General features: G+C 37.6%; 1 protein-coding gene across 3 annotated transcripts in view; it reads right to left on the reverse strand.

Moving 5' to 3' along the window:
• The window catches only part of naf1 (nuclear assembly factor 1 homolog (S. cerevisiae)), a 227405-nt gene that overhangs the window by 194291 nt on the left and 7471 nt on the right, over window positions 1–25643 (reverse strand). For all 3 annotated transcript variants that reach the window (XM_063045031.1, XM_063045032.1, XM_063045033.1), the window contains exon 3: window positions 656–788. In XM_063045031.1, coding sequence (XP_062901101.1) covers window positions 656–788 — 133 coding nt within the window. The remainder of the gene's footprint in view (window positions 1–655; window positions 789–25643) is intronic.

A 25643-nucleotide genomic window follows, 5' to 3' on the forward strand; every position in this document is an offset into this window, starting at 1 on the left:
TACCCGTCTAGGTCACAGCTACATGCTTTACTTTAAATCCTGCTAATTGCAATTTTCTCACTTTTTTTCACGTTTTAAAAAAAAATTTCATAATTTCTGTTTATATCAGATAAAAATAGGTCAAAAGAAACAAGCAAGAACAAACAGGAGGTGAAAAGTATCAGTGTAGTTCCTCCCCAGTTTATAATAGGTTTCGGTCCCTGAGAACTGTTTGTAACCCACTGCGCAAGTTGGAAATGTGGATGGCCAGCAATATACAATTTACAAAAATACAAGTCAAACTCAATGCATAGTTAGACACCTCAATTGAGGTAAAACCTTGCACAATGAAAAAACATACAATTCAGTTAGTTGATGCTCTGACATTTAACGTAACTAGCCTTCCCTGGTGGGGGAACCCAGTGATAAACAATCTGGTACTAAAATCCTACTTACATTGCAATTATGAGGTACATGGAAAGTTAATCTAAAACATGGGTTAAAGAGAGCCAACCACATAGTAAATCTACTTCCAATTCCTAAACTTCAACTTTAACATACAAGGCGGCAAACTACTGAGCAACAACTTGAAATTCCTTTGGCTCTGATCATTAATTTTGCTTGCTGATTGCAGTCTTAATGGAATAATAAAAAAAAACATGAAACCCTTTCTTACCTCCAACAAAAGCTCATCTTTTGATTTTATTAGATGGGCTTTTTTCTTTTCTTGTTCTTGGTCATCGTCTTCACCTTCTGACATAACAACCAATGACAAAGGGGAAGACGAAGATGATGTGGAATCTGAATCACTGTGTGAAATACAATTCAAATTCAACATTATTAAGAGCACCAACAAATGCATACCTGTATATCTTAACAATTATTCTATGAGTAACTACCTGTATTTTTTCCACTTTGGTATAACGGACAATGCAAATTAAAATGATTGAAATAAATAGCGTAACTACACTGAAATGACACATTACCCTGCTTTTAGCAACAAACTGAAAACTAATCAATGACAATCTACAAAGCATCATTCAGTTTCATCTCGAACTAGAGGGAATAAGAATTGGCTATTTAGATCTTCTTAAAAAATTTTACATCAAACTTCCAAAATTAAAATTTGGCCTTACTACTACAATGAACCGATAAAAGATCCATTTCTAAATAATATGTCTGTCTACAGGTTATTTAACTTCAAAGAGAACACTGTAAAATTCAAGGTCCCAGAACATACACTTACAGTGTCTCTTCAGATTTACTCTTAAGAGTTTTGACGTCAGATTTATTCCCTTAGCAGTGAGCTGTGGCGGCATGTGAGGGAGGTTACAGAAAAAAATGCCTACTACAGTCTATGGACAGTATTTTAATTGGTAAATGTAGCAAGTATGTATGCATGATCTAAGATTATCGCATTGCACTGTAGTTGGCGCTATGGAAAAGTATCAAAACTGTCCTGTTTTGCTATAAACATGTAATAATTACCTTTTCAAATAATCTTAAATTCTGTTTTGAAATGTTGTCTAATACATGCTGCATTTCTCCAATACCTTATTTAATTTCCCTTTAACCTTCTTCACTCTAAATTATTACCTACTCTTGTTCCTTAATATAACTACCCGTAGTTTGGTATTAATGTTATTATTGTATTAAATCTCCTCAACGTCCACTCCTTATCATCGACTTCCTTTCTGAAGTGCAGTGTCAATAATTGACACATTCTTGTTGATGATTTACAAAGGTTCAGCACACTTTTGTACTGTGTCATTATTATAAAGAAAAATGATTCTGTACCTTTCAGCAGCCTACAAGCTTTCAGAATTTTAGTCCAATTATGAAGGAAGAGCAATATATTTTCAAGACAAGTTGGTGTGTTGCATGCAATGGGGTGGCAATCCCACTTGCCTGCTGATCTTATCCTTCACAGTGCTATCAATCTTATTTTCTCCAATAATTTCAATGTCCATCAAGAAAAGTAGACAACAGTACCATGACTAGGTGAGCTGGGCAAGTTTTTGGACTTCTCTACTGGCTGTTGATGGAGTAGCAGCGCTTTTATAGGTGCTCCTACTCTTTTTAATTTACTGCTTCCAACTTGTTTTGAAAACTTACTTTTAAACGCAATCACGAAGAAATCTGCAGATGCTGGAATTTCAAGCAACACACATAAAGGTTGCTGGTGAACGCAGCAGGCCAGGCAGCATCTCTAGGAAGAGGTACAGTCGACGTTTCGGGCCGAGACCCTTCATCAGGACTAACTAAAAGAAGAGCTTGTAAGAGATTTGAAAGTGGGAGCCCTCTTACTAGCTCTTCCTTCAGTTAGCCCTGACGAAGGGTCTCGGCCCGAAGCGTCGACTGTACCTCTTCCTAGAGATGCTGCCTGGCCTGCTGCGTTCACCAGCAACTTTTATGTATGTTGTTTTAAACGCAATATTGCTTTATGATGAGTCGTGCTAAAGTTACTAAAAAAGAAGAGGACTCTCCTGTAACTTTGGAATCGATTATGATAACACTTCGGAAGCATAAAAATGAACTTTTGGAGGAGATCCAACAACTCACTGCTGAATTTAAAGGGACAGATGGAAAATTGGATTTTATTCAAAAAACTTTAATTGAACACGATAAACTGATAAAAGAGAACGAAGACACTCTGACAATGTTCAATGTGAAAATTGACGACCTGGAACAGATCTGTGATAAACAGTTAAAGGTTAATGAAACATTACGACAGAAGATTATCTACTTAGAAAATAGAAACAGAAGAAATAATCTACGTATTCTAGGTTTTAAAGAGTCATTGGAAGGCAATCAGCCTTCGGAATTTTTTGCAAAGCTTTTGGCTAAATTATTTCCAAATATTTTAAAATCTCCACCTAAGATAGACCAAGCTCACAGGCCGCCTTTATCAAGACCTCCTCAAGGAGGATGCCCTCGTTCAGTGATAAATTGTCTTCACGACTTTCAAACAAAGGAACTTCTAATTGGTGAATCTCGTCAGAAAGGTATAATTGATTACGAAGAACACAAGTTCAGAATTGTGGAAGAATTTTCACCCGAGGTGTTGAATGAGCGCTTCAAATTTTAAAAAAGTCATGTCTGAGCTGTATAATAGAGATTTTAAACCCTCTCTTCGATATCCCACTCGTCTTAGAATCATTTTGAAAAATGGCTCTCACAGATAGTTTCGTTTGACCAAAGTCCAGGATTTCTTAAGTGCTGAATCGATTAGAAGTTTAACTGTTCAATAACTCTTTACACAAATTTATGTTGTGTCTGCCTGATGGATCCTTTATTTTAAATCAGCAGTTAACTGCTCGTTACTTTTTCTTATGAACAAGTGTCTTTTTTTTGCTCTCGGTATATCTTCGTGTCTAATTTTTTTTTGTATTTTTATCTCCTTGTTTAGAAAATTAAGGATTTAATATTAGTATGTTTTCTTTATGTTAATTCTTTCTAAGTTCACATGTTTTGAACTTTCACATTTCTTTCTAATATTTTATACTATAATTCTTTGAGGTTTTGTTTAATATGTTTAATTTTGCTCTGTTTTTTGTTATGTCTTGTTGGAAGCAGTTTTGCCTTGAAATCTTTTTTGAAGCTCAGTCAGTAGATTGTTTTGGGAGGGATGATAGATTTAGTTGTCGACTGCTTTTTGCTCGATTTTCTCTCTTTGGGCGGGGGTGGGGGTAGGTTTTCTTTTTTTCTATCAGCTGTTTGGTTCTCTTAGCTTCATTTGTTGCTTGGTTACTTTTTCTTAAAGCTCATTGTTTGGATTTAGTATATATTCCAGCAGTTTTTATTCAAACATCTCCTTTAAGCAATATTAAAAATGGACCATATTTCTAATTTACTTAGTTTTAATGTGAAAGGATTAAAGCTTCCTGTGAAATGTAATAAGATATTTAATTAAGAAATTGAATGTCTTAATTTTTTTTTACAAGAAACACATGTTCGTAAATGTGGTAATTTATGTTTTTTTAGACATTGGAAGGATTTATCTTTCCATTCCTCCTTTCAGGCTAAGGCAAGAGGAGTTTCCATTTTTATAGATAATTCAGTTTCTTTCGTTCAACATAATGTAGTGTCTGATAGCTACAGGCGTTGTGTTTTAGTCTCAGGAAAATTAGATAATAAATTAATAGTTTTTGCTAACTTGTATGCCCCGAATATAGATGATCCAGGCTTTTTTGAACTTTTTTCTTTTTTACCAGATTTAAGTTTATATTCTTTGATTTTAGGAGGCGACTTCAACTGTTGTTTAGGTCCTGTTTTAGATCATTCTTCTTCTAAACGATTGACTTGCAGTAGATCTGCCTCCTTTATCCAATCTCTTCTAATGAAATGTGATATTGTTGATGTTTGGCGTTTTCTACATCCAACAGATAAAGAGTACTCATTTCTTTCTCATGTTCATCATACGTATTCCAGGACTGATTTTTTTTGCTGATAGCCAATTGATTCCATTAGTTCAATCCTGTGAATATAAAGAAATTGCTGTTACAGAGCATGCTCCTGTGTTTTTATCTTTAAATCTTCCAGGAATCTCCCAAATAAATAGATTCTGGAGTTTTAATTCAACTCTGTTATCAGATAAAGATTTTTTAAAATTTTTGGACAGACACATTATTCTCTTTTCAAAGAGAATACACCAGAAGAAACTTCTAGTCTTATTTTATGGGATGCTTTTAAGGCTTATATTAGAGGTCAAATTATTTCTTTTACCGCTAGTGTTAGGAAAAGAGCTAATAAGGAGAGAATTGAATTAGCCAATCAGTTGAAACAATTAGACCAAAAATATGCTTTGGGTCCAGATCCTGTTTTATATAAAAGAAGTGTTGAAATTAAAAGTAAATACGATCTGCTCTTAACTTATCCAATTGAAATGCAACTTTTAAAAGATAAAAGTCAGTCTTATGCTCATGGAGATAAAACAGGTAAACTATTACCTAACCAATTAAAGTCCTTTATAGTTAAACATCAAATTAAAGAAATTTGTAAAGCTAATGGTGATAAAACATCTGATCATTTAGAAATAGATGATGCTTTTAGAGAATTCTACTCTAAACTTCATAGTTCTGATCCTCCTAAAGATAACACTCTAATGAATATTTTTTTAGATCGATTAAACATTCCTACACTTTCTGGTGATATTCAAAAATTGTTGGATCAACCTATTTCCTATGAGGAAATTGCCGAGGTTGTTCATTCTTTGCACTCGGGGAAGGCTCCGGGTCCTGATGGATTTTCTGGAGAGTTGTACAAGGCTTTTTCCTCTTTGCTTATACCTCATTTTTATTTTGTCCTTTCCGACTCTTTTAAATTAGGTAAGTTGCCACAATCTTTTTATGAAACCTCTATTTCACTTATCCTTAAAAAGAATAAGGACCCAATTGAATGTTCTTCTTATAGACCTATTTCCTTACTTAATGTTGATATTAAAATTTTATCTAAACTTTTGGCTCGTAGGATTGAAAATATTTTGCCAACAATTATCTCTGATGATCAGACTGGATTTATCAAAAATCACTACTCCCACTTTAATATTTGTCATTTATTGAATGTTATTTATTCCCCTTCTAAAGAGATCTTGGAATGTGGGATATCCTTAGATGCTGAGAAAGCCTTTGATTGGGTTGAATGGAATTATTTATTTAAAACTTTAGAAAAATTTAACTTTGGGCCTGTTTTTATTCAATGGTTTAAATTACTTTATTTATCTCCTTCCACTCAGGTTCTCACTAACTCTCAGTACTCTAAACCATTCAAAATTTATCGCGGAACTAGACAAGGTTGTCCCTTGAGTCCTTTGCTTTTTGATTTGATCTTAGAACCTTTAGCTATTGCTTTCCGGGAATCTAATGATATCACTGGTACTTTAAGGAGGGTTATTACCCATAGAGTTTCGCATTATGCTGATGACCTTTTGCTCTACATTTCTAATGTGGAGTCTTCTTTACCTTTTCTACTTTCTTTACTTTCTTGCTTTAGTCAGTTCTCTGGATATAAACTTAACTTTCATAAGAGTGAACTTTTTCCTTTGAATAATTTGGTATTAGTTAATACTAATCTTCCTTTTAAAATTGTAAGAAATCAACTTACTTATTTGGGCGTAACAATTACTAGGAGTTATAAATTCCTTATTAAGGAAAATCTTTTATACTTCTGAATTATGTTAAGAAGGCACTTTCAAATTGGTCACCCCTCTCTCTATCGTTGATTGGCTGAATTAATTCTATTAAAATGAATATTTTGCCTAAATTTTTATATTTATTTCAAGCCATACCTGTTTTTATTCCTAAATCCTTTTTTGATTCTTTGGATTCTATTATATCTTCTTATATATGGAAGAATAAAATTTCTTCAACTAAAGTTCATCTTCAAAAAGCTATAAAAGAAGGGAGGTTTAGCTTTACCCAATTTCAGGTTTTATTCGTAATAAGGTGGATGAATTGAAAGTGCAGATTGTTATTAATGATTATGATATAGTTGGGATCACAGAGACATGGCTCCAGGGTGACCAGGGATGGGAGCTCAACGTTCAGGGATATTCAATATTCAGGAGGGATAGACACGAAGAAAGGGGAGGTCGGGTGGCGTTGCTGGTTAAAAAAGAGATTAACGCAATAGAAAGGAAGGACATAAGCCGGGAAGATGTGGAATCGATATGGGTAGAGCTGCGTAACACTAAGGGGCAGAAGACGCTGGTGGGAGTTGTGTACAGGCCACCTAACAGTAGTAGTGAGGTCGGAGATGGTATTAAACAGGAAATTAGAAATGTGTGCAATAAAGGAACAGCAGTTATAATGGGTGACTTCAATCTACATGTAGACTGGGTGAACCAAATTGGTAAAGGTGCTGAGGAAGAGGATTTCTTGGAATGTATGCGGGATGGTTTTTTGAACCAACCTGTCGAGGAACCGACTAGAGAGCAGGCTATTCTGGACTGGGTTTTGAGCAATGAGGAAGGGTTAATTAGCGATCTTGTCGTGAGAGGCCCCTTGGGTAAGAGTGACCATAATATGGTGGAATTCTTCATTAACATGGAGAGTGACGTAGTTAATTCAGAAACAAAGGTTCTGAACTTAAAGAGGGGTAACTTTGAAGGTATGAGACATGAATTAGCTAAGATAGACTGGCAAATGACACTTCAAGGATTGACGGTGGATATGCAATGGCAGGCATTTAAAGGTTGCATGGATGAACTACAACAATTGTTCATCCCAGTTTGGCAAAAGAATAAATCAAGGAAGGTAGTGCACCCGTGGCTGACAAGAGAAATTAGGGATAGTATCAATTCCAAAGAAGTAGCATACAAATTAGCCAGAGAAAGTGGCTCACCTGAGGACTGGGAGAAATTCAGAGTTCAGCAGAGGAGGACAAAGGGCTTAATTAGGAAGGGGAAAAAAGATTATGAGAGAAAACTGGCAGAGAACATAAAAACGGACTGTAAAAGCTTTTATAGATATGTAAAAAGGAAAAGACTGATAAAGACAAATGTAGGTCCCCTGCAAACAGAAACAGGTGAATTGATTATGGGGAGCAAGGACATGGCAGACCAATTGAATAATTACTTTGGTTCTGTCTTCACTAAGGAGGACATAAATAATCTTCCAGAAATAGTAAGGGACAGAGGGTCCAGTGAGATGGAGGAACTGAGCGAAATACATGTTAGTAGGGAAGTGGTGTTAGGTAAATTGAAGGGAATGAAGGCAGATAAATCCCCAGGGCCAGATGGTCTGCATCCCAGAGTGCTTAAGGAAGTGGCCCAAGAAATAGTGGATGCATTAGTGATAATTTTTCAAAACTCGTTAGATTCTGGACTAGTTCCTGAGGATTGGAGGGTGGCTAATGTAACCCCACTTTTTAAAAAAGGAGGGAGAGAGAAACCGGGGAATTATAGGCCGGTTAGCCTAACGTCGGTGGTGGGGAAACTGCTGGAGTCAGTTATCAAGGATGTGATAACAGCACATTTGGAAAGCGGTGAAATGATCGGACAAAGTCAGCATGGACTTGTGAAAGGAAAATCATGTCTGACGAATCTCATAGAATTTTTTGAGGATGTAACTAGTAGAGTGGATAGGGGAGAACCAGTGGATGTGGTATATTTGGATTTTCAAAAGGCTTTTGACAAGGTCCCACATAGGAGATTAGTGTGCAAACTTAAAGCACACGGTATTGGGGGTAAGGTATTGGTGTGGGTGGAGAATTGGTTAGCAGACAGGAAGCAAAGAGTGGGAATAAACGGGACCTTTTCAGAATGGCAGGCGGTGACTAGTGGGGTACCACAAGGCTCAGTGCTGGGACCCCAGTTGTTTACAATATATATTAATGACTTGGATGAGGGAATTAAATGCAGCATCTCCAAGTTTGCGGATGACACGAAGCTGGGTGGCAGTGTTAGCAGTGAGGAGGATGCTAAGAGGATGCAGGGTGACTTGGATAGGTTGGGTGAGTGGGCAAACTCATGGCAGATGCAATTTAATGTGGATAAATGTGAAGTTATCCACTTTGGTGGCAAAAATAGGAAAACAGATTATTATCTGAATGGTGGCCGATTAGGAAAAGGGGAGGTGCAACGAGACCTGGGTGTCATTATACACCAGTCATTGAAAGTGGGCATGCAGGTACAGCAGGCGGTGAAAAAGGCGAACGGTATGCTGGCATTTATAGCGAGAGGATTCGAGTACAGGAGCAGGGAGGTACTACTGCAGTTGTACAAGGCCTTGGTGAGACCACACCTGGAGTATTGTGTGCAGTTTTGGTCCCCTAATCTGAGGAAAGACATCTTTGCCATAGAGGGAGTACAAAGAAGGTTCACCAGATTGATTCCTGGGATGGCAGGTCTTTCATATGAAGAAAGACTGGATGAACTGGGCTTGTACTCGTTGGAATTTAGAAGATTGAGGGGGGATCTGATTGAAACGTATAAGATCCTAAAGGGATTGGACAGGCTAGATGCAGGAAGATTGTTCCCGATGTTGGGGAGGTCTAGAACGAGGGGTCACAGTTTGAGGATAGAGGGGAAGCCTTTTAGGACCGAGGTTAGGAAAAACTTCTTCACACAGAGAGTGGTGAATCTGTGGAATTCTCTGCCACAGCAAACTGTTGAGGCCAGTTCATTAGCTATGTTTAAAAGGAAGTTAGATATGGCCCTTGTGGCTACAGGGGTCAGGGGGTATGGAGGGAAGGCTGGGTTCTGAGTTGGATGATCAGCCATGATCATAATAAATGGCGGTGCAGGCTCGAAGGGCCGAATGGCCTACTCCTGCACCTATTTTCTATGTTTCTATGTTTCTATATTACTGGGCAGTCAATATACAAAATCTTACATTTTGGTTATATTATATTAATCGAGAGGACTGTCCGAGCTGGGTTTCTTTAGAAGCTAATTCTGTTAATAAATTCTCTATTATTTCTCTTCTCGGATCTTCAATTCATTTATCTTTAAGTAACTTAACTGATAATTTTGTAGTTAAAAGCACTTTGAGGATTTGGGTACAATTTAGAAAATATTTTAGTCCATTGAGTTTTTCACTTTCCAGTCCCATTTTTTTGAACTTTTTTTTTAAACCGTCTAAGTCTGATGTAGATTTTAAAGAGTGGAATAGATTGGGTATTAAATGTTTTTATGATTTGTTTGTTGAAGATACTCTCTCTTCATTTGAACAACTGTCAGTTAAGTATAGCTTATCGCGAACTCACTTTTTTCGATATTTACAATTTAGAGACTTTTTGGGTTCTCAAGGTCATACATTTCCTAAAAGTCCAGATAAAAACTTACTTGATATAATTTTTAATTTGAAACCCTTCCAAAATGCATCTATTTCTAATATTTATGCTATGTTGTCGGCAATGAGAAATATTCCTTTAGATAAAATTAAAAATCTTTGGGAACAAGATTTACAGATTTCAATTTCCGAGTGACTTGGAATGAAATTTTTTTAATTGGTTAATACTTCTTTGTTATGTGCCCGTCATTCCCTTCTACAATTTAAAGTGGTTCATACAGCCCATATGTCTAAAGATAAGCTGTCTTGTTTTTATTTGGATATATCTTCCTTTTGTGATAGATGCAATATTAGAGAAACTTCATTAATCCATATGTTTTGGACTCGTCTGAGTCTTGAAAAATATTCAAAGGAAGTATTTCAAACTTTTTCGGAGCTTTTTAAAGTAAATTCTAAACCTAATCCTTTTATTGTTGGAGGAAATGACATTATTTTGGAGAAGCAGGATCTGCATATTTTGGCCTTTATTTCTCTCACAGCCAGGAGGGCATTGTTACTTAAGTGGAAGGATGCCACTCCGCCTACTCATACTCATTGGTTAAACGATGTTATGTCTTGCTTAAATTTAGAGAAGATTCGCTGTTCAATTTCCGAACCTAGACAAGATTTTTTAACATTGTGCGGACCTTTTTTGAATTATTTTCATAATCTTTTATTTGCTATTAAGCACAGATGTTGGCAAATAATATGTTCTACTATATGTTAAGGATCTTTTCCTTTTTTTTTAACCTAACAGCTGTTTTTTTCTGGTAGTGGGTTTAGATTTTTTTTGTAATAATATAACTATCTCTTTTCAATATTATGTTTAAATTTAATTTTATATGAATATGGGGTAATTACACCTTGTGTGATTTCATTATATTATAAACAATATATATTATATATTCTACTGTACTGTATTCTTTTATGTAAGAAATTAAAAATATTGGAAAGCTGGGCAAGTTTTAACAAAAATAAGTAACTATATTCATCACTGTGCTGCCCTCACTGAGGTGGTATAACATCAACTAGACAGTCAGCCAAACTCCATTCAAAAATGGCATGATAGTCAAGGTATCGCCTCCCTGCCCCTTGGTTTTATTGCAGACTTAGTGGCATGACAGTGCATAAGGAGTGAAGAAGCAATGTTTCTGCTGGGGAAACAACAGTTTGGTTTTAGATAGAAATTCTTCCACTCCTAACAAAACAAAAAGCTCTGGCTTACTGCCAGCCAATGTGCTTTTATTACTACTTCCTGGCTGCACAGGAAATTACCTAATACAGTCCAGAAACTGCTCATTAAAATAACAACTTTCAAATAATAACTAACAAATTTCACAACATATACCAGTGATATTAAAAGAAAACAACTAAATGTGCTTAATCACATAGGAAAACAAATAAATTGCCAAAGGGCAGAACACTCCCTGCCTGACCTTTGTGAGGTCACTACTAAGTACTTTGCTATGATCAGTCTTCTTTGGACAGGAGCACAACAACTTCTCAGGAAGGTCCAAGCAGAACCTTGATCTGTGGTATTCAGCTCTACCTTCCGGACTCTTCCAGCCCTTCCAGGGAAGGCAGTGGTAACCTTAGCCAAGAGCCACTCATTGCAGGTAGCTTGACTGTCTCTCAAGAGCATGACCATCTTCCTCTTGTAGATTCTGCAAGTTTTTATCCACTTCGAGAAGGGCTGCAGAGTTGGGAGGTACACGTTGCTCCAGCAAGTCCAAAACTTGTTGGTGAGAATTTGAACCTGTCTCTATTGTCTACTGAGAAGATCTTTATCTGTAAAGTCTGCAAGTGGAGGGGGAACTCCAACCTTTAGTGTGAGCATCTTTGCAGGCAACAGTATAAATGGTGAGTTGGGGTCTGTGAAAGCTGGAGCAAGAGGTCTCACATTTGTTATTGCTGCAACCTCTGCCATAAGGGTGCATAGGACTTTGTGGGTAAGATGAGTGTTCTCCTGAAGCAGCATTGAATCAAGGATTCTTCTCCCCACCCCAACCATGTGCTCCCATGAGCCACCCACATGAAAGGCATAGATAGGGGTTGAACTCCCATGTGCATTCTTGTTGACTCAAGTACTTCTGCACGCTGGTGTCCTTGCGGCAGATGGCACATCTGTGTAGAACTGAGTTGATGACCCTCCTGCCACCTATGGTCCACAAACCTGTTGCTCTAACGGCTCCTCCCGTAAGGTGACAGCCTTGATGTTTTACTTGGTCGTGATAGTGCCATACTAGTGGCAAGGAGATGCAGCTGTCCTTGGGCAGGACAAAGGGGTTCCTTTCTCCAATGTTCAAGTGGAGAACGGCCAGACCAGTTCAAGCTGACAGGAAGGTGTCAGTAATTCAAATAACCACAGGTTACAACAGAGGTGTGCAGAAGTGCATCTGTAACCGTATGAAGTGAATGGGCTACAGCGGCAGAAGACCATGAACGTACACATAGTGACCATTTTAACAGGCACAAGTAGTACCTAATAAAATAGCCACTGAGTATATATAGTAGTTAATTTAAAAAATAACAAAATTACAACAAATTAGATAATATATTAATGCAGAATCAGGTGATGTGGTGCAGCTACATAACAAGGGAGCTGGTGGACCCCACTGTAGTTCCTGGTGACCACATCTGCAGCAAGCGTTGGTTGCTTGAGGAGCTCAAGCTCAAAGCTGATGACCTGGAATCTGAGTTTCAAACAGTGCAAAGCTCTGGGGCAGAGTTACCTGGATGTGCTGCCTCAGGAGGCAGTCACACCCATTAGATTAACAACTTCAAATTCAGTCTGTGGCCAGGGACAAAAGGCTATTACTGCAAGAGGTAGTGCTGGAGAAGCCCAGCCCTTCAGCTTGCCCAACAGGTCTGAGATCCTTGCTTCATGTGCAGATGGGAGTTCGGGGCTGTAGGATGAACGAGCAAACAAAACATTGTACTGTGGTTCAGGAAGCCATTCAAGAGAGGGAAGAGAAATGTAGTTGTGATTGGGGTTAGCATAGTCAGGGGAAGTAGACACAATTCTCTGTCACAAGGATCAAGAGCCCCAAAGGCTGTGTTTTCTGCCTAGTGCCCAGGTTTAGGACATTTTATCTAACTTAGAGGAATCTGGAGTAGGAAGGGAAAGATCTACTTGCCGTAGTCCATACGAGCACCAACGACATATGAAGAACAAGGAAGGAATTTGAGTAGCTAGTGACTAAATTAAACTGTAAGAGCCAATATAGTTCTCTGATTGTTACCTAAGCCATGTGAAAATTGCTCAGGGTTAATAAGACCTAAGATCCAAATGCATAGCTGAAAGATTGGCATGGGAGAAGTGGGTTTGAATTTTTGGGGCATTGCCACCAGTATTGGTGAAAGAGGGAGCCGTTCCAATGGGATTGGCTCCACCTGAACCAGGATGAGACTGGGGTCTTGGTAATTACATATTGAGGGCATGTGAATAGAGCTATAAACTAAATAGAATTGGGGCGAGGATGGTCAACAGCTTGGAAAAGCATGGATAAAGTAAAAGGCGAATACAGTGCAGGAGAAGCTATGGAAGTTTCCAGAATAAGACTTGGAATTAAGAATTAGAAAGGAATAAAAATTTATCTTCCAGCAACATGGAGACAAAATTGAAAAGCGTGGTGAATAGGAGACTGAACGTATCATATATGAATGCACACAGTATATATAAGGTAGATGAGCTTATCGTGCAGTTAGAAATTGGCTGGTGTGATGTTTTGGGCATCACTGAGTTGTGGTTGCAAGAAGATCACATTTGGGAACTAAACATCCAAGATACACATCGTATCAAAAGGACAGGCCGGTTGGCAGAAGAGGTGGAGTTGCTTTGCTGGTAAAAATGAAATCAAATCCTAAGAGATGACATAGGATCAGAAGATTTTGAATCTTAAAAACACCCTGATAGGAGTTACTTACAGTCCACCAAACAGCAGCCAGCATGCGGGGTACAAATTACAACAGGAGATAGAAAATGCGCATAAAAAGAGCAATGTCACAATGCTCTTGGGGGATTTCAATATGCAGGTAGTTTGGGAAAATCAGGTGGTGCTGAATCCCAAGAGTAAGAATTTGTAGGACACCAGTGAGAGATTTTCGAAAGCTTGTGGCTGAGCCCACGAGGGAAAAGCAATTTTGAATTGGATGCTATGGAATGAACCAGATTTGATTTGGGAACTTAAGGTAAAGGAACCTTTGGGAGGAAGTGATCAATATATATTAGAATTCACCCTGCAGTTTGAGGGGAAGAAGATAAAATAGGATGCATTAGTATTACAGTGAAGTAAAGGGAACTACAGAGGCATGAGAGAGGAGCTGGCCAAAGTTGATTGGAAGTGGACACGATCAGGGGTGATGGTCGAGCAGCAATGGCTAGAATTTCTGAGAGCAATTTGCAAGACACAGGATCAGTTCATCCATAAAAAGCAGCAGCATTCTAAATGGTGGCTTTTACAAAACTGATAGATTAAACATATGGAAATAAAGGTAATTGGATCTTTTATTCTTAAATTCATAGCAAGATAGAGCAAGAAACTGTTATAGGTTATTGGTTTGGCACAACATCATTGACTGAAGAGACTGTTTCTGCACTGCATTGTTTTATTTGTTCAAAATACTCTAACTATTAGACTATTATCTCACAAAAATAATTCTATCTAATCATTTCCTCAGCATTTTGGTTTATTTCACAGCCAGTGTGATGAAGTAGGTTATTTTATAACAGGCTCTCTTTAACAACATGCAGGGCAGCTATGTGGTTACGGTACCAGTGACCCGGGTTCAATTCCCACCAGAATGTCTATGAGGAGTTTTTATGTTCTCCCCGTGACCACGTGGGTTTCCTCTGGGTGCTCCAGTTTCTTTCCACAGTCCAAAGACCTACCGGTTGGTAGGTTAATTGCTCATTGTAAATTGCCCCGTGATTAGGCTAGGATTAAATCGGTGGTTGATGGGCGGTGCAGCTCAGAGTTGGAAGGGCCTATTCTGTGCTGTATCTCAAAAAAATTAAATAAACAAAATCTTTAAATAATGTTCTTAATTTCTAACTTACTTTATTAGGAGTTTGAAGAGATTTGGCATGTCAACAAATACACTCAAAAACTTCTACAGTTGTACCGTGGAGAGCATTCTGACAGGCTGCACCATTGTCTGGTATGGAGGGGCTACTGCACAGGACCGAAAGAAGCTGCAGAGGGTTGTAAATCTAGTCAGCTCTATCTTGGGCACTAGCCTACAAAGCACCCAGGACATCTTTAGGGAGCAGTGTCTCAGAAAGGCAGTGTCCATTATTAAGGACCTCCAGCACCCAGGGCATGCCCTTTTCTCACTGTTACCATCAGGAAGGAGGTACAGAAGCCTGAAGGCACACACTGAGCAATTCAGAAACAGCTTCTTCCCCTGTGCCATCCGATTCCTAAATGAATATTGAAGCTTGGACATTACTTCACTTTTTTTTTTAAAATATACAGTATTTCTGTTTTTTGCACATTTTTTAATCTGTTCAATATACGTATACTGTAATTGATTTATTTATTTATTATTATTTTATTTTCTCTTCTATATTATGTATTGCATTGAACTGCTGCTAAGTTAGCAAATTTCACATCACATGCCGGTGATAATAAACCTGATTCTGAAAAATTAATTCTAATCTACACAATTCTGGGATACCTAGCAAATCTGTCAACAAGCATTGAGTTCCAAATCTGACGTCTGCACCAAAATAAACTGTTCCCACAGATTAATTGCTCAGAGCCTAGCACAGCTTATTTGTGCCTTGTGTTGTCAAAAATCAATATTTAATTATTGCATCTGACAACAAAACAACTGAGAAATGCAGTTGACACACTGTAAAAGCAGTTCTCTATTCACAGAGGGAAGTCTTAATCTCATACCCAGCACCAAGACTGCAGAACTCCTAATTGGGTCCCAATAGTAGCTTCAGATAAATGGAGTAGTAACTCTGTCATAACTTAACAATCAGTTGTCACTTGTACTGCTTTACCAATTACCTTCCAGTCTTGTCATTTGTCAAGTGGTATAGTACCATGAATCAAAGTGGTTCCAATTTAAACCTGAAGGAGGCAGATAATGGATATGGATGGTTTCAATGATAAAACATAAAAGCAATTGGCAGGCATCTGAGACAAGAAGCTGTCAACTAACTGAATAATTTATCTCACAACTTGTGAGTCTGGTCCTGGTCAAATTTAAAGAATCAGCTCTACTAAAATCTAAGTTTGAAAGGATTTTTGAAAAGATTCCAGAGTTAAGTTGGCAATGCTTTAAACTTGAGCCATCAGTTCTTAAAGAAGCAGTTCAAAATTCCTGTATCACAATTCCAAGAAATCAGCATTTTCAGTTGTTAGTTATCAGATGCAATAACACGTTTTCACCAACCCAAGGCACAATTAAACTTTTCCAAACCCTGATCAATGTGTAACAGCAGTTGATTTTGGTGATGGAAATGCAGCAGAAAATCTTCACCAAGTTCCAGACATTGAAATTCAAATGTGAATTCAGCAAGCATTCATGACTTCAATAGAGGATGCAGCCAAGTAACCCAGCAAGTGCAGGAAAGAGCTGCATTTGGAATTTAAAGTAACATGAATTTCACATTTGCAAATCAATATTGTTCCAAACCAACATGCTTTTTACCATTTGTTGTATCTATGAGAGAAGGTGAATGAACCACGTGGCATTTGTCTGAAAATTTAAAGACCAAGTTCAAACAAATTCTAGACCCAACTCCATGCTATCTACAGCTGTAAATACAGATCAGCAAAACCCAGGTGTTCAGAAAAATTATGATTCTCAAAAGTAATTAGCTGAACAATGCAGAATGAGAAGTCGAGGTTCTATTGTCACTGCATCATTATATAAATGTTACTGATTCTGCTTATGCTACTTTGAGATGTGTTCCAGAAAAGAATGAAGGGGATCAGATCCTATAGTCATACCCTACCAAATCAGTCATCCATTCAATTGAGCTATACCAAAGAAGGAGCCAACTTGCATTTTGCAGGCAGCGTCCATGATTTGTTATTGAACTTCAGAAGAAGATGCAGCAGAGACTTACCGAGGTGGAACAAACACTGAACCAAAAAAAATGCAATGTGTCAAGTCAGAGTAGTCCAGTACAGAAACTGTGGTCCAATACATCCACGCCCACCATTATTGCCCAACTACATCAATCTCAGTTGCCCGTGTTAGGACCATACCCTTCAAAGCATTGCCTGTTTAAGTGCCTGTCTAAATATCTCTTTAGCAGTGATTGCATCTAACTCTATCACCTCTCCTGGCAGCTAGTGCGTCCAAAAGTAGTTTCTCCCCAGACTCCCTTTAAAACTCATTCCTCTCACCTCAAAACTAAACTCACAAATTTTTGATACCTTGACCAGAGGAAAAGAATTCTGAAATTGGAGAAATAGAAAAAAAAACACGGGGGGGGGGGAATCCTCCAATCCAATCAACATCCTGGTAACTCTCCACCACAACTGTAACCCTCTTATAGTAAGTAGCCAAAATGAGAACAAAAATAGTGAGGTAGTGTTCACTGTTCATTCAGAAATCAGATGGTAGAGGGGAAGAAGCTGTTCTTAAAATATTGAATGTGTATCCTCAAGCTTCTGTACCTCCTCTCTGACGTCAGTAATGAAAATAAGGGTATCGCCTGGGTGGTAGGAGTTCTTAATGATGACTACCACCTTTTTAAGGTATTGCCTTTTGAAGATGTCCTCGATGATGGAGAGGCTAGAATCTATGATGGAACTGGCAGAGTTTACAATGCTTGACAGCTTTTTCCTATTCTATGCAGTAACCCCTCTATACCACAGAGTGATGTAACCAGTTAGAATGCTCTCCACAGTACATCTGTAGAAATTTGCTGAAGTCCTTGGTGACGTACCAGATCTGCTCAAACACCTAATGAATTATTAGGAGTGTGCTTTCTTCATAATTGCATCAATTATGTTGGACTCAGGATAGACCTTCAGAGATGTTGCCACCCAGGAATTTGAAACTGCCTACCTTTCCACAGGCGATCCCTACATGAGAACCACTGTGTGTTCCTTCATTTGCCCCTTCCTGGTCCACATCGATTCCTTGAACTTACTGACTTTGAGTGCAAAGTTGTTGCTGTAACACCATGCAACCAGCTGATCTAACTCACCCCCTACAACTCATCGTCACCATCTGATATTCTGCAGACAACAGTTAGATCAGCAGCGAACTTATAGCTAGCATTTGAGCAGTGACCAGCCACACAGTCAAGGTGTACAGAGAGTAGAGCAGCGGGCTAAGCACAAATCCTTTAGGTGTGCAGGAGCTGACTGTCGACAATGAGGAGATGTTACTATGGATCCACACTGACTGTGGTTTCCCAATGAGGAAGTCAAGAATTCAGTTGCAGAGGGACATACGGGGGCCCAGGCTTTGAAGCTTATTGATTAATACTGAAGGGATGATGGTGTTCAATACTGAACTGTAATCAATAAAGAGCAACCGGACATAGGTACTGCTGTTGTTCAGATGGTCCAAGGTCAAGTGGAAAGTCAGTGAGGTTGTACGTTGTTTTCATTTTGCATCATTACTTAGACATTTCCTCCTCCAGGTACTTCCCATTGTTGATGACTCATTACGCTGATTATTTATTTCAATCCATGTGGATTCTGCTGTCCTTCAATTTGTACTCCCATTATGACAATGACAACTATTGTTGCCTTACAGCAAAATTTCCTTTTTAATTCTTGACTACAATTTTTTATTGTTGGTCTCATTGTCTGTGTCGCCAGCCAGAAACTATTCCTACTATGCTTAACTTCTCTCTAAGTATTTACCCACCAGCACACAATTTAGAAGCTGTGCACTGATCTGCCACCAGTTTAGTTCAATTATAAGAGTTCTTTCTTTTTTAAATTCTCGTTTCTTTCCTTGATCATGTTTTCTATCTATATTTTATGATGCTTCTCGCTGTGTTACTAATTTTAAATGGTATGAAACGCCATATTTAAATCGTAGGGCAGTGGTCGCAATTCTGGTTCAGATGAACTAGAAGCAGCATTACGCCATTTGGCCCATGCAGTCTGATTCACCATTTCATCATGGCTGATTTATTATCCTCTCAACCCCATTCTTCTGCCTTTGACACGCTGACTAATCAAGAACCTATCAATCTCCACCCTAAATATGCCCAATGACTTGTCCTGCATAGCCATCTCTGACAAAGAATTCCAGAGATTCACCATCCTCTGGCTAAAAAAAATTATTCCTTATCTCTGTTCTAAATGGACGTCCCTCAATTCTGAGGCTGTGCCCTCTGGTCCTAGACTCCCACTCAATCCAGACTTTTCAATATTCGATAGGTTTCGATGAGATATTCTCTCATTCTTCTAAACTCCAAGGAGTACAGAGCCAGAACCATCAAATGCTCCTCATATGTTAATCCTTCCATTCCTGGGATTAGTCTCATAATCTTCCTCTGGACTCTCTCCAATGCCAACACATTTTTTCTGAGATAAGGGGAACCAAAATTGCTCAAAATACTCCAAGTGCAGTCTGACCAATGCCTTATGAACTCTCAGCAAAACATCCCTGCTCTTAAGTTCTAGTCCTCTCGAAATGAATGCTAACATTGCACTTAGCTTCCTTACCACTGGCTCAACCTGCAAGTTAACCTTTAGGGAATCCAGCACAAGGACTACCAAGTCCCTCTGCACCTCTGATTTCAGAAATTTCTCCCCATTTAGAAAATGGTCCATGCTTTTATTCCTTCTGCCGAAGTGCATGACAATACACTTCCCTGCATTGTATTCCATTTGACACTTCGTTGCCCATTCGCCCAATCTGTCCAAGTCCTTCTGCAGACTCACTGCTTCCTCAGCTATCTGCACCATGCCCCCCCCCGTATCTCTGTATTATTTGAAAACTTGGCCACAAAGCCATCAATTCCATCATCCAAATCATAGACATAATGTGAAAAGAAGCTGTCCCACCACTGACCCCAACAGAACATCACTAATCTCCAGCAAAATAGCTTCTTTATTCCCACTTTTTGCCTCCTGCCAGTCATCCGATCTCCTATCCAAAGCAGTATCTTTCTTCTAACACCACGGGCTCTTATCTTGCTAAGCAGCCTGATGTATGGCACCTTGTAAAAAGGCTTTCTGAAAATCAAAATAAACATCCATTGATTCTTTGTCTCTCCTGCCTGTTATTTCCTCAAAGAATTCCAATAGATTTGTCAGGCAAAATTTTCCCTCAAGGAAACCATGCTAACGTTGGCCTACTTTATCACGTGCCTCCAAGTACCCTGAGACCTAATCCTTAATAATAGACTAAGATCTTCCCAACCACTGAAGTCAGGCTAACCAACCTATAATTTCCTTTCTTCTGCCTCACTCCCTTCTTAAAGAGTGGAGTGACATTTGCAAGTTTACCAGTCCTCCAGAAACATTCCAGAATCTAGTGATTCTTGAAAGATCATTACTAATACCTCCACAATCTCTTCAGCCATCTCTTTCAGACCCTGAGGTCTAGTCCATCTGGTCCAAGTGACTTATCTACTTCAGACCTTTCAGCTTCCCAAGCACTTTCTCCTTAATAATAGCAACAACACTCACTTCTGTCCTCTGACACTTTCACGTTACTGACATTCTGCTAGTGTCTTCCACAGTGAAGACTGACACAAAATACTTATCAAGTTCCTGTGCCATTTCTTTGTCCCTCATTACTACCTCTCCAGCGTAATTTTCCAGCAGTATAATATTCACTGCCGTCTCTCATTTACTTCCCTTGTACAGAATCTGAAAATACTTTGCAACCTCATTTTGACTAGCCTACCTACACATTTCATCTTTTATCTTTTTATGGCTTTTTCAATTGCCTTCTGTTGGTTTTTAAAGGCTTTCCAATCCTCTACCTTTGCACTATTCTTTGCTACATTATAAGTCCTCTCTTTTGCTTTTATGCTCTTTGACTTGCCTTGTCAGCCTCCCCTTCATTCTTCATTTTTGTGACGCATCTTTCCTGAGCCTTGTGAATTGTCCCCGGAAACACCAGCCATCGCCGTTCTGCCCTCATCCCCTCCCAATCAACTTTGGCCAGCTCCTCTCTCATGTCTATTTAATTGCCTTTAAATCACTGTAATACTGATACATCTGATTTTCGCACTCTCTCTCACTCTCAAACTGCCAGGTGAATTCCATCATATTATGATCACTACTTGCTCAGGGTTCCTTTGCCTTAAACTTCCTAATCAAATCCGGGTCATTTCATAACATCCAATCCAGAATTACAGTTCCCCTGGAAGGCTCAACCACAAGGTGCTCTAAAAAGCCATCTCATAGGCACTATACAAATTCCCTCTCTCAGGATCCAGCACTAGCCTAATTTTCCCAATCTACTTGCACATTGAAATCTGCCACGATTATCGCAAAATTGCCCTTTTTATATACCTTTTCTACCTCTCATAATTTGTATCACACATCCTGGCTCCTGTTCGAAAGCCTGAATACAACTCCCATCAGGGTCTTTTTACCCTTGCAGTTTCTTAATTCTGCCCACATCTTCCAATCCTTCGTCACCACTTTCTAAAGATTTGATTTACAGTATTTTTTTTACCAATAGAGCCACCCCACCCCCTCTGCCTACCTGCCTGTCTTTCAATACATTGTGTATCCTTGGATGTAAAGCTCCCATGATCTTCTTTCAGCCACGACTCGGAGACGTCCACAACATCGTACCCGCCAATCTCTAACTGCGAGACAAGATCATCTCCAGTGTGCATTCAAATATAACATCTTCAATCCTGTATTCATTACCCGTTTCGACTTTGGCCCTGTTACACTTTAACTCATCCCACTGTCAGCAATTTTACCCTATTGTCTGCCTGTCCATCTACACGGTCTCACGACACGCTGAATCTACTTCCACATCAACTGCCCCATCCTCAGCCCTGTCACAATGCCCAGCCTTGCTGCAAGTTATTCAGTTTGTCAGCTTCTCACTGATGGCAATTACATGTTGACACTCAGTGCGCCATTCAGACTAAGGCCCAGACTAACCTCTAGCAACCAGGCCTGACCAAAATTTAGATTAGTTTATTGCAGAGTTAAATAACTATTTGGAATATCCAGACTCCAGTTACACACAAGTGCAAATGGAGGTGCAAGGGACTACAGATGCTAAAATCTGGAGCAACAAACAGTTGCTGGAGGAACTCAGAGGGCTAGGCAGTATCTGTGGGTGGGTGGGAACAATTCTTTCCTTTCTTTCTTTTTCAATCTTTTTATTAGTTTCATAAAATATAAACAGAACATAGCAATAATACAAAATTATTGGAAATACATTGTTATACTTAAGATGAGTAATTATAAAACCAAATAGTATAAATTGACAAAACTCCCAATCATGTAGGATAACAATGAATAATACAGGACAAAAAAAAACTGAGAAAAATCATGAAAAAGAAAAAAAAATATTAAAAAAACAAACCCCACCCCAAAAAAAACTAATCGAAACAGAATTAATCAACTAAACTAAAAAGACTCGGGCAATGTTAACAACATAAAAATGGAAGAAAGGAAAACCTTAGTGTCGATGACTCCATTTTTCTCAACCAACACTACAGAGAAGTAAAGTAAGTTTGGAAATGGTCAAATTACATCATATGAAAATGCTGAATAAATGGCCTCCAAGTTTTTTCAAACTTAATGGAAGGGTCATAAACCGCACTTCTAATTTTTTCCAAATTCAAACACAACATAGTTTGTGAAAACCAGTGAAATACAGTAGGAGGGTTAATCTCTTTCCAATTCAGCAAAATGGATCTTCTGGCCATTAAAGTAAGAAATGCAATCATCCGACGAGCTGAAAAGGTTAAATGATTTGATTCTATCATTGGTAATCCAAAACTAGCAGTAATTGGGTGAGGTTGTAGGTCTGTATTCAAAACCGTTGAAATAATATCAAAAATATCTTTCCAATATTTTTCCAACAAAGGACATGACCAAAACATGTGAGTTAAAGAAGCTATCTCGGAATGGCATCTATCACATATAGGATTAATATAAGAATAATAACGAGATAGTTTATCTTTGGACATATGAGCCCTGTGCATTACTTTAAACTGTATCAACACATGTTTAGCACATATAGAGGATGAATTAACCAATTGAAGAATTTTTTCCCATTTTTCAATCGGTATAATAATTTTAAGTTCTCTTTCCCAATCGGTTTTAATTTTATTGGAAACATCAGGACATAAATTCATAATTATGGTATAAATAATTGCTACAACACTTTTCTGAGAGAGATTTAGATCTAAAATTTTTTCCAAAGTATCCATTGGATATGAGTGTGGAAAAATAGGTAAGCAGTAATTAAAAAGTTTCTAACCTGTAGGTATCTAAAAAAGTGAGATCTGGGTAAATTATATTTGTTAGAAAGTTGATCAAAAGACATGAAACAATTATTCAAAAATAAATCACGAAAACGTACAATACCTTTGGTTTTCCAATCAAAGTAAGCTTGATCCATAGTGGAAGGTTGAAAAAGGAAATTAGATATAATAGGACTTGCTAAAATAAATTGATTGAACCCAAAAAATCTTCGGAATTGAAACCATATACGTAAAGTATGCTTAACTATTGGATTATTCATTTGTTTATACAATTTAGAAGAAATAAAAGGAAGCAAAGTTCCTAAAACCGAACCCAAAGAAGACCCTTGTAATGAATTACATTCAAGACTTACCCAATGTGGATTTAAAGATACATTCAAATCTCGTAACCAAAATTTTAAGTATTGAATATTAATTGCCCAATAATAAAATCTACTTTTTTAGATTTCTGTTAACACCTTTTACCTAGCCTAGGATTTTTGTTCTGCCATATATATATGATGAAATTTTTGAATCAACATTATCGAAAAAAGATTTTGGGATAAAAATTGGAACCGATTAAAATACATATAGAAATTTAGGCAAAATAATCATCTTAATAGCATTAATCCGACCAATCAAAGACAAAGATATTGGTGACCATTTAGTAAACAAAAGTTTAATCTGATCAATTAAAGGTAAAAAAAAATTAGCTTTAAATAAATCTTTATACTTTTTCGTAATTATTATCCCTAAATATATAAATGAGTCAGTAACCAATTTAAATGGTAAATAGCCATAAATAGGTACCTGCTTATTTAGGGGAAATAATTCACTCTTATTAAGATTCAATTTGTAGCCAGAAAAATTACTAAATTGAGCCAAAGCTAGAATAGCAGGAATTGACTTCTCCAGATTAGAGATATATAATAACAAATCATCTGCATATAGTGATAATTTATGTATTTCGTTTCCGCGGGTAAACCAAAAATATTGGGCGAGTCACGGATAGCAATTGCTAAAGGTTCAAGGGCGATATTAAATAGTAAAGGACTAAGAGGGCATCCTTGCCTAATACCACGAAATAGACAAAAAAAGGGAGATCTTTGATTATTAGTACAAACCGAAGCTACCGGGGAATAATATAACAATTTAATCCAAGATATAAATATCAAACTAAAATTAAATTTCTCAAGCACACTAAATAAATAAGGCCATTCAACTCTGTCAAAGGCTTTCTCAGCATCTAATGAGATAATACATTCCGGGGTAATAAGTGAAGGGGTATAAACAATATTCATTAACCTCCTAATATTAAAGGATGAATAATGATTTTTAATAAATCCAGTTTGGTCCATAGATGTAATTTGAGGTAATACCTTCACTAACCTAGTTGCTAAAATTTTTTCAAAAATTTTTGAATCTACATTCAAGAGAGATATCGGTCTGTATGATGCACAATCAGTAGGATCTTTATTCTTTTTAAGAATTAAGGAAATAGAGGCTTCATAAAATGATTGTGGTAATTTACCTAAACTGATTGCTTCTTTGAATATTCTAGACAACCACGGAGAGAGAATAGAGGAAAAGGATTTTAAAAATTCCACTGTAAACCCGTCCGGACCGGGTGCTTTACCAGAATTCAATGATGAGATTGCAGTTATTATTTCTTCCTCTGTAATAGGAGTTTCTAATGATAAGCAATCTTCGGGTGATAATTTCGGAAAATTCAGTTTACTTAAAAAATCATGCATGGTATTAAAATCATGAGAAAAATCAGAGTGATATAAAGAGGTATAAAATTCTTGAAAGGTTTTGTTTATCCCATCATGATCAACTGTCAAAGTATCATCGTGTTTGCGAATCTTAGTAATTTGACGTTTAACCGAAGCAAGTTTCAATTGATTAGCCAATAATTTACCCGATTTATCACTATGAATATAAAAATCACTTTTAGTTCTCATTAATTGATTTTCAATCGAGGATGTTGATAGTAAGCTATGTTCCAATTGAAGTTCAACTCTGTGTTTGTACAGCTCCTTACTGGGAGAAATAGCGTATCTTTTATCAATTTCTTTAATTTTATCAATCAACGAGAGTATTTCATTCTTAGCACGTTTTTTCAAACCAGCCGAATAGGAAATAATCTGACCACGGATATAAGCTTTAAAAGCTTCCCAAACTGTTCCATTGGAAACTTCTTCCGTAGTATTAATTGAAAAAAAGAAATCAATCTGTCCCTTTATAAACTTGACAAAGTCCAAGTCTTGAAGCAAAATAGGGTTAAATCGCCATTGTCTATTAGTACAAGAAGTATCCATTAACTTGATAGAAAGTTTCATTGGAGCATGATCTGAAATGGCGATAATGTCATAATTACGATCAATTACAGATGGGATTAATCGAGAGTCAATTAAAAAAAGTCAATTCAAGAATAAGAACGATGAACATGTGAAAAGAATGAGAATTCTTTATCCTTTGGGTATAGAAATCTCCAAACCTCTGAA

This window comes from Mobula hypostoma, chromosome 4 (assembly GCF_963921235.1).
Source record: "Mobula hypostoma chromosome 4, sMobHyp1.1, whole genome shotgun sequence".
In the NCBI taxonomy this organism is placed as follows: domain Eukaryota; kingdom Metazoa; phylum Chordata; class Chondrichthyes; order Myliobatiformes; family Myliobatidae; genus Mobula; species Mobula hypostoma.